Genomic DNA, 10,699 nt, shown 5'->3' with positions numbered 1-10,699 from the left:
CACTCACCCACTCACCCCGGCACACCCCCTCACCCGGCAGTCGCTCTCTCCCCCGTCCCCAGCACTCACCCCCTCACCCCGGAACTCACCCCCTCACCCCGGCACTCACCCCCTCACCCCGGTACTCGCACCGTCCTTGGCACTCGCCCCCTCCCTGGTATTCGCTCCCTCCCCGGCACTCACCCCCTCACCACGCCACTCGCTCCCTCACCCCGGCACTCGCCACCTCACCCAGGCACTCGCCCTCTCCCCCCACCCTGGCACTCACCCCCTCACCCCTCCCGGCACTTACCCCCTCACTCCGGCACTCGCACTCTCCCCCCCTCCCTGGTACTCGCCCCCTCACCCCTGTACTCGCCCCCTCACCCCGGCACTCGCCACCTCACCTCGGCACTCACCCCCTCACCCCGGCACTCGCCATCTCAGCCCGGCACTCGCCACCTCACCCCTGAACTCGCCCCCTCACCCCTGCACTCGCCCGCTCACCCCTGCACTTATCTCTCCCTCCTCCCTCGCACTCGCTCCCTCACCCCGGCACTCGCCCTCTCCCCCCACACTGGCACTCATCCCCTCACCCCTCCCCGGCACTTACCCCCTGACCCCAGCACTCGCCCTCTCCCCCCCTCCCCAGCACTCGCCCCCTCACCCCTGTACTCGCCCCCCTCACCCCAGCACTCGCCCCCTCACCCCTGCACTCGCCCGCTCACCCCGGCACTCGCCACCTCACCCCGGCACTCGCCCGCTCACCCCGGAACACACCCCCTCACCCTGGCACTCGCCCTCTCCCCTCACCCCGGCACACACCCTCTCACCCCTGCACTCGCCCCCTCACCCCTGCACTTATCTCTCCCTCCTCCCTCGCACTCGCCCTCTCACCCAGGCACTCGCCCTCTCTCCCCTCCCCGGCACTCGCCCCCTCACTCAGGCACTCGCCCCGTCTCCCCGGCACTCGCCCCCTCACCCCTGTACTCGCCCCCTCACCCCGGCACTCGCCCCCTCACCCCTGCACTCGTCCGCTCACCCCGGCACTCGCCACCTCACCCCGGCACTCGCCCGCTCACCCCGGCACACACCCCCTCACCCTGGCACTCGCCCTCTCCCCTCACCCCGGCACTCACCCTCTCACCCCGGCACTCGCCACCTCACCCCGGCACTCGCCCGCTCACCCCGGCACTCGCCACCTCACCCCTGAACACGCCCCCTCACCCCTGCACTCGCCCCCTCACCCCGGCACTCGCCACCTCACCCCGGCACTCGCCACCTCACCCCGGCACTCGCCACCTCACCCCGGCACTCGCCACCTCACCCCTGAACACGCCCCCTCACTGCTGCACTCGCCCCCTCGACCCGGCACTCGCCCGCTCACCCCTGCACGTGCCCCCTCACCCCTGCACGTGCCCCCTCACCCCTGCACTCGCCCCCTCACCCCGGCACTCGCCGCCTCACCCCGGCACTCGCCACCTCACCCCGGCACTCGCCCGCTCACCCCGGCACTCGCCACCTCACCCCTGAACACGCCCCCTCACTGCTGCACTCGCCCCCTCACCCCGGCACTCGCCCCCTCACCCCGGCACTCGCCACCTCACCCCGGCACTCGTCCCCTCACCCCGGCACTCGCCCCCTCACCCCTGCACTCGCCCCCTCACCCCTGCACTCGCCCGCTCACCCCGGCACTCGCCACCTCACCCCGGCACTCGCCCCCTCACCCCTGCACTCGCCACCTCACCCCGGCACTCGCCCCCTCACCCCGGCACTCGCCCCCTCACCCTGGCACGCCCTCTCCCCTCTCCCTGGCACTCACCCCCTCACCCTGGCACACACCCCCTCACCCTAGTACTCGCCCTCTCCCCTCACCACGGAACTCGCCCTCTCACTCCGGCGCCCCCTCACCCCTGCACTTATCTCTCCCCTCTCCCCGGCACTCGCCCCTCTCTCCGGCACTTGCCCTCTCACCCCGGCACTCGCCCCCTCACCCCTACAAATGCCCTCTCCCCCCTCACCCCTGCACATGCCCTCTCTCCCCTCACCGCAGCACGCGCCCCCTCACCGCGGCACTCACCCCCTCACCCCGCACTCGCCCCCTCACCCCAGCACGTGTCCCCTTCCTGGCACTCGCCCCCTCCCCGGCATTCACCCCCTCACACAGGCAATCGCCCCCCTCACCCCAGCACTCGCCCTCTCCCCTCACCCCGGCACTCGCCCTCTCCCCTCACACCGGCACTCGCCCTTTCCCCTCACCCGGGCACTCGCCCCTCACCCCGGCACTCGCCCCCTCACCCCGGCAATCGCCCCTCACCCCGGCACTCGCCCCCTCATCCCAGCACTCGCCCCCCTCTCCCCGGCACTCGACCCCTCCCGAGCACTCGCCCTCTCCCCGGCACACGCCCTCTACCCCTCCCCGGCACATGCCCTCTTTCCCATCACCGCACCCCCCATCCCCCCCACCACACACATGCACCCCCTCCCCCAGCACACCGACTGCGGCCATGCCGCCACTTCTCCTGCGGCCAACCCACGGCGTGACCTACCACCACGCTGTCTCCGGGTCCATAGCGTCTCGCCGGTCCCCACCATTCTCCGAGGCGGGCGGGGCGATTCACGCCTCGCCGACTTTTGGGGGCAGTCGGAGAATTCGGAGGCCGGCGGGGGTTCGGAGAATCCCGGCCCATATTCTCCACCCGATCGCAGTTCCTGATTCTGGCGGTTCACGATTCCGGCGTTGGCTGATGAAGAATCCAGCCCAACATATCTGAAATCCCTACATTTACCACAGCTGCGAGAGAACTGCCTACTGACCAAGCCAGAATTCAAGTTCAGCTTTGACAAAGGGTCATCTGAACTCAAAACATTAGCTCTTTCTCTCCCTACAGCTGCTGCCAGAGCTGCTGAGATTTTCCAGCATTTTCTCTTTTGTTTCAGAGTTCAAGTTATTTTAGAGATGTCGTCACTGACAGCTGTAGCAGGGGTACAGCCAATGGCTGGGATTCTCCCCTACCTGGCCGGGCGGGGCGGTCCCAGCGTAGCAGAGTGGCGCCAACCACTCCAGCATCGGGCCTCCCCAAGGGTGCGGAATTCTCCTTTAGGGGCTAGGCCCATGCCAGAGTGGTTTCCACTCCGCCGATGGTGCCAAAACCAACGGCCTTTGGCGCTATGCCACCCGGCGTCGGGGCTGGCCGAAAGGCCTTCGCTGGTCCTCACAACTGGCGCATGCGCGGTAGGGGGGGAATCTTCCACCTCCGCCAAGGTGGAGGCCGTGGCGGCGGCGGAATAAAGAGAGTGTCCCCACAGCACAGGCCCGCTTGCCGATCGTTGGGCCCCGATCGCGCGCCAGGCCACAGTGGGGGCACCCCCACACCCCCCCCCCCCCGGGGTCCAACGCCCCACGCCGCCAATCCCACCGGCACTAGAGGTGGTTTAAACCACGTCGGCGGGATTGGCCTGTCAGCAGCGGGACTTCGGCCCATCGCGGGCTGGAGAATCGCCGGGGAGCGGGGAACGCCAATCGGCGGGGCGTGATTCCCGCTCCCACCGATTCCCGGATGGCGGATAATTCCGGCCACGGCGGGGGCGGGATTTACGCTGGCCCCGGGCGATTCCCCGACCCTGCGGGCGGTCGGAGAATTCCGCCCATGCTTCCCACATTGTCAGACATAATGAAAACCACCGAGAGAGTTAACGCAGCAAGAGTCAGTGTAGTTCCGGGGAGAATTACAATCAACAGTTATGTAAATGTAACACTATTACTGTTTATTTATAATAAGAATCTTTATTAGCATCACAAATAGGCTTACATTAACTCTGCAATTAAGTTACTGTGAAAATCCTCTTGTCACCACACTCTGGCACCTGAGGAAAATTCAGAATGTCCAATTCACCTAACAGCACGTCTTTCGGTACTTGTGGAAGGAATCCAGAGCACCCGGAGGAAACCCACACAGACATAGCGAGAACATGCAGGCTCCGCACATGACCCAAGCTGGGAATCAAACCCAGGTCCCTGGCGCTGTGAAGCAACAGAGTTAACCACTGTGCTGCCCACTCCTGAGAACTAAAATTAAATACACAGAAAATACAGTTGGTTAAATATTAATGAGTACCTAACTCCTACTTGTCTCCCCACTCTGTACCACAAGATAGACAAACACAGAGGGGTGGAAAAGAAAAAAAAAACATGACTGAAAGAGAGAATCTTTGATTCAGATGATGGTTCCTTGCATGCTTTCCAGACAGTAAGCTCGTAAATTAGAGTTTTTATTTTGCAGCCTGTTCTCACAACTTTCTCGGAGAAGCAATGTCCCTGCTCCATTAGACTTTCCAGTCCGTGGCTCGTCTTCGGGCCTCTGTAGTTTCAGGAGTCCAACACCCACAGTCTTATTGGAGAGAGAGTTAGATGGTCCTTTCTGGAGAGAATTAGCAACAGCTTCCTGAAGGGAGTTAACAGATCCTGGATTGTAATGGTTCTCCTTTAGATGGGTTTTCTGCCAGTTGAGAAATACAGCCTTTCTGGAGAATAGTGGAGGGAAGAGAGATGGGGTCTTCTCTCCCAAGTTGCCAGGTCAAACAGAAACCAAACTGAGAACCTCATTACTCTGCAAACATTCCAGTGGGATCAGATTCAATCACTACCTGTTACCAGACAAACCTCAGACTTTTGAGCCAATAAATCGATTTAGATTAATCACACCGAGCCCCAGCTAACTTCTATCATTGATGTTGGACAGTCCACAGCTCCGGTTTGAACAGGGACCTCTGCTGCTGCTAAAAGCCTCTGCTTGAATTAAAGGCACAAGCCACTACTTTAAAGACACAGGTCCATTAATCATCCATGAATCAAAAATGTAACAGTAAAAATAAAATAAAGGGGAAATAAGAGAATAAGACAGGGAAGAAACAGGAAGTACCCGTAAATCATCACAAAGAAAGTCAATCTACAATGCGATACATCTCAACCTAAACTTGGGGAAGCAATGATGCAGAATGGACATCCAGTCGCATGTGCATATAATAACCCTCAAGACCATGGGGACAGTTCGATCGATTTCTCCATGGGATCCGTAGAATACGGGTGGTGGCCCGCCCGGCTGGGGATGATAAACTTACCTTTAAAAAGACTGGGACTGGCACTTCTGGTAGTCCCGCTGAGACTGGTTCCTCCTGTTGTCCCGACTGGGACCGTTGAGTTTTAAGCTGAGTTGTGGCCTTTACTTTAAGCAATTAAATAAATGTTATTTCACTTACCATTTCGGGCCTCCAGAGCTTTTATGTGCATCGAGGGCATTAATTAGCGTAAGCGGAGATTAGATACACACAGATTGGGTAAGTTCCTCATGATTGTGTCTGCCTCGGGTAAATATAAAGCTGATGGCTTGACCATGATGAATATTAAGGCAGATTATTAATAATGTTCAAATTACTGAACAGCGTGACTAAGAAAATTCAAATAATATTGCTGCGATTCCAAAAATACAGACTGAGAGTTGCATATAGAAAGGGGAAAAGATGGTTCAAGCTGATACATTGAAGCCCCAGAAAAGCTAGCACCTGTGATTGGTCGCAAACCCACTGGAAAAAATTGATCATCGTGAATTGCTTCAGCCAATTGACTCACACCGGCTCCAATAGGCTGCAGCAGATTACCTGGTTCAGAAGAAACTGTATGTCATCATTCAGTAAGGCTGGATTAGGATTGAGTTGGAGTTATCTGAATGTTTCTAATTCGACTTTGAGTACTCAGATGAACTAATGATCCAAAGTGAATTGATATTAAAGGCACTTTTGGCCTTTATAACAAAAGAAATAGCGTAGAAAAGTAGCGAAGTGTTGCAGCAACTGTCCAAGGCACTTGTGAGATTGCACCTGGAATGGAGTGAGCAGTTGTGTGCCCCTTATTTGAGCAGGGATGCAATTGCATTGGAGGCAGTTCAAAGAAGATTCACTAGATTGATTCCAGAGATGAGAGGTTTGTCTTCTGAAAAGATATCGGACAGTTTAGGTCTATACTCTCTCGGGTTTCGGGTTTAGAAGAATCAGTGGAGATCTAATTGAGATATATGAGCACAGTAAGAAGTCTTACAACACCAGGTTAAAGTCAAACAGGTTTGTTTCAAACACGAGCTTTCGGAGCACTGCTCCTTCCTCAGTTGAACCTGGTGTTGTACTTTAACCTGGTGTTGTACTTTAACCTAGTGTTGTAAGACTTCTTACTGTGCTCACCCCAGTCCAACGCCGGCATCTCCACATCATATAATATATGAGATGATAAAGGGTATTGACAAATTAGATGTAGAGCGGATGCTTCCTCTTGTGGGGCAATCTAGAAAGAGACGTCATAATTTTAGGATAAGGGGTAGCAGATTTAAAACAGAGATGATGAGAAATTACTTTTCGCCAAAGAGTCATGAATCTGTGAAATTCACGACCCAGAGAGCGGTGGATACTGGGACATTGAGTAAATTTAAGGAAGAAATAGACAGATTCTTAATTAGTAATGGGTTGAAGGGTTATGGAGAACAGGAAGGAAAGTGGAGTTGAGACCGAGAGGGTATCAGCATGATTGTGTTGAATAACAGAGAGGGCTTGAGGGGCAGAATTGACGATACCATCTCCTCGTTCTTATCTTCTTATGTTCACAGAAATCCAGTTGCATTGTGTAAGAAATTAACTAATCTCAGTTGCGCATTCAAAGTCCATTGGTATGGAAGCTTGTAAATACATTGTTCACAACAGCCGCTATTGGCCCACGATATCTAGAGTTTAAACAATACACCACAAAGTATGGTGTTTGTATGGTTCATCAATTTTCCAGTATCACCATATCTACAACTGGCAGCAAAATGAATTTCTGTAGATCCCTCACCATCGGACTGGCACTCCGCATCCTGCAACTCAATGTTGAAGGGCTAACTGCCGCCAAACAATAACAGCACGGTAGCATTGTGGATAGCACAATCGCTTCACAGCTCCAGGGTCCCAGGTTCGATTCCGGCTTGGGTCACCGTCTGTGCGGTGTCTGCACATCCTCCCCGTGTGTGCGTGGGTTTCCTCCGGGTGCTCCGGTTTCCTCCCACAGTCCAAAGATGTGCAGGTTAGGTGGATTGGCCATGATAAATTGCCCTTAGTGTCCAAAATTGCCCTTAGTGTTGGTAGGGTTACTGGGTTGTGGGGCTAGGGTGGAGGTGTTAACCTTGGGTAGGGTGCTCTTTCCAGGAGCCGGTGCAGACTCGATGGGCCGAATGGCCTCCTTCTGCACTGTAAATTCTATGAAGATCAGTGCCCTTGGCCAGCAACATACAGCTAACGTGATCTGTATCCAAGAACCACACATCTCATCCAACAAAGCTGATAAAACCTTGCTGCCCATCCAAAGCATGGTTAGGCCATAAATGTTGAATCGGCCATGACAGACATAGCCTACTTCGCTTCTCTTGAACACATTGGGGTCTTCAAAATAACAAAATGACTACAAGCTTCTCCTGAACACATTGGGGTCTTCAAGATATCAAAAGGAATACAAGCCTCCCAGTTCCAGCTGTGACAACCATGTTCTTCTTGTCTTATTGAACCCAACTGTCTATATTGGAATGTCAACAGCTTGAGACTTGGTGCAAAACTTGCAAATTGGGCTGTACAGAATGACCTCAATCAATCCTAACCATGACCCCAAACAGCCAGGAAATTTCCACTCTGTGAGATGGAGGAGTTACTACTCACCTGGCCTTTGCTGGGTCAGCTTAACACATGGCAACCCAACTTCATGCCAAGTCTTGCATAGCTTCTCACTCATCCAGGAGAGACTGACCCACATCACCCTTTGACGACCTATCATCACCAGCTCAAGGAAGAAGCGGTGGAACCTATGCAAAGCCAACTGTGAGAAATACTGCGAGGGACTGGTACAAAGCGTGGTTAACAATATTCCACAAAGTTGCCACCAAATCCATCCCACACGGATATTGCCAGATGTCCACACTCTTGCTGGAAGAGGAATGTCCTTCACTTCTTCAACACTATCATAGAATCCCTACAGTGCAGAAGGAAGCCATTTGGTCCATCGAGTCGGCACCGACCCTCTGAAAGAGCACCTCAACCAGGTCCACTCTCCTGCTCCATTCACGTAACCCCACTCAATCTTTGGACACTAAGGGGTAATTGATCATGGCCAATCCACCTAAGCTGCAAATCTTTGGACTGTGGGAGGAAACCGGAGCACTTGGAGGAAACCTATGCAGACATGGGGAGAAAGTGCAATCTCCACACAGACAGCCACCTAAGGCCGTATTGAACTGTGCTAACCACTGTGCCACCATGCCACCCCTACTATTGACCGAGATATAGCTAATCATTTGAAATGTCATTTCCTTGGACTCGGCCAGCTCAGCTGGATGAGAAGAGACCGCTAGATACTTGAATTTCACCCATCCCAGCCATAAATGCAACAATTAACACCAAGCCAACTATCTGTGAATGCCAACAAAGAGCTTTTCAAAGGCATGACAATTTCAGATCATACCCTGAACCCTTCACTACAATGAAGTTGGACAATTGCGGAGCTGGATCATACGAAACCCGGATTCCGGAGCTGGATTATGTGAGATGCCAGATTGTGTGAGGTCCATATTCTGGAGCCGGGGTGTGTGAATTGCTGAATTTTTTGAGATCCAGATTGTGTGAGATCCAGATTCCGGAGTCGGATAGAATGAGATTCAGATTCCAGATCTGGATTGCGTGAGATCTAGATTCCAGAGCCAGATTATGTGAGATCCTGGTTCCAGAGCTGGATTGCATGAGATCCGTATTCCAGAGCCGGATTGCGTGAGATCCGTATTCCGGTGCCGGATTATGTGAGATCCCGATTCCAGGGCCGGATTGTGTGAGAACCAGATTCCGGAGCCCGATAGAGTGAGACTGAGATTCCAGATCCGGATTGCGTGAGATCCAGATACCGGAGCTGGATTATGTGAGATCAGTATTGCGGAGCCAGATTGTGTGAGAGGCGGATTGTGCGAGAACCTGATTCCAGAGCCGGAATTTGAGACCCTGATTCCAAAGCCGGATTGTGTGAGATCCTTGTTCCATAGCCGGATTGCATGAGGTCCGTATTCTGGAGCCGCATTGTGTGAAATCCAGATTCCGGTGCTAGATTCTGTGAGATCCAGATCCAGAGTCTAATTGTATGAGATCTGGGTTCTGGGTTCCAAAGCCGGATTGCATGAGATCTGTATTCCGGAGCCGGATTATGTGAAATCCAGATTCCGGAACTGGATTCTGTGAGATTCAGATTCTGGAGCCAGATTGCATGAGACCCAGATTCTGGAGTCGGATTCTGTGAGATACAGATTCTGGAGCCGGATTCTGTGAGATCCAGATTCTGGAGCCGGATTCTGTGGGATACAGATTCTGGAGCCGGATTCTGTGAGATCCAGATTCTGGAGCCGGATTCTGTGAGATACAGATTCTGGAGCCGGATTCTGTGAGATCCAGATTCTGGAGCCGGATTGTGTGTGGGATGCTCTGTATGCATTCTCCAATGTCCCTGGAGTGCTGTGGGTAGGACTGTTTGCATTTAGCCTGGATTCTGGGTGTATGAGTCTGGGTGTACCCCTCTGGAGTGCAAGGACCAAATTCTCCATGTCAACTGGATTATCTGGGAGCCGGTGTGTGTGAGAGCCGGATTCTGGAGTCCGCTTGTGTGTGTGTGTGGGTGGGTCGCTTTCTGCGCTGGAAATTGCTCTGGGATGATTCTCTCCCGATCTTCTACAGCTCAGGGAATGGAAAAGACACCCTCGCACATAAACTATATCCACAATAAATAAACCTGTGACTATACTGGAATAGGCTAAACCCTAACTCGCTTTGTTTCCAGAATAAGCAGACACTATTTGGGGAAATACTTCAGCAGCTGCTTAAACTCACAGCCCACCTCTTTGTGGCATTATTACATCGTCTGACTCAACGGTTTATTAAACCTAAACAAAGATTAAACTCTGAACTTTATACAATCAGATCAATTTCGCTCCTTTAAATGTATCCGTTCACTCACCTGATGCCACCGTTTGCTTCCAAAAGGCAAATGAATAATATGGTGCTGAAATGCAGCAGCTGCATTTCCTCCCGCCTCGGCAGACCCCTCAATTCGGCAGATTGGGTGATTTCACCCCCACCCTGGCAGCGGTCAGTCCCAGTGATCGGGGAGCTGCCCTCTATCTCTCTCTCTCTCAGAACAAGCTCCCAGCCATCAGGTCGAGCTGACAGGGAGGAGGGGGTGGGATGAACTAGCAAAGGGCGCAGGGAGAACTGCCAGCTTTTGTCCAAAATCCACTTTAGTCTGTTCAAGCAGCTGATGGATCAAAGAGACATCATCACATGGCCCGGACAAGCCTCCCAGTGAGATTGGGGAGGGGTGAGTGGGGAGCAGCACCGACACACACACACACACACCAAAGGTGCAGGGGGGAGAGGGAGGGACTGAGAGAGAGAGAGAGAGAGACAGAGAGATAAGTTGCTAACCCTATCGTTGCCAGCCACTTACACTCTCTCAGGCATGCTGGTTTCCCTCCCCTCAGCTGATTTCAAATTAAAAGGAACAAGCACACAACTAAAATAGACGAGCAACTCAGGAACAGGAGGGGAATGCCATTCAGCCGCTCAAACCCGCTCCACCCTCAAACGGATCAGGTTTGAACAGTCCTTCAGTTCCATT

The 10,699-nt window shown here is 54.0% G+C and overlaps 1 protein-coding gene across 2 annotated transcripts in view; it reads right to left on the bottom strand.

Annotated features, from left to right (window-relative positions):
• LOC119952362 (glycine receptor subunit alpha-4-like) overlaps positions 1 to 10,417 on the bottom strand; it is a 101,909-nt gene extending 91,492 nt beyond the window's left edge. For both annotated transcript variants that reach the window (XM_038776056.1, XM_038776057.1), the window contains exon 1: positions 10,040 to 10,417. In XM_038776056.1, the coding sequence (XP_038631984.1) occupies positions 10,040 to 10,104 (65 nt within the window). In that variant the 5' untranslated portion in view covers positions 10,105 to 10,417. The remainder of the gene's footprint in view (positions 1 to 10,039) is intronic.
• Positions 10,418 to 10,699: the final 282 nt, after the last annotated feature.

The sequence above is a fragment of the Scyliorhinus canicula genome, chromosome 17 (genome assembly GCF_902713615.1).
Source record: "Scyliorhinus canicula chromosome 17, sScyCan1.1, whole genome shotgun sequence".
Taxonomy (NCBI): domain Eukaryota; kingdom Metazoa; phylum Chordata; class Chondrichthyes; order Carcharhiniformes; family Scyliorhinidae; genus Scyliorhinus; species Scyliorhinus canicula.
This window is presented reverse-complemented; position numbering and strand designations above follow the sequence as displayed.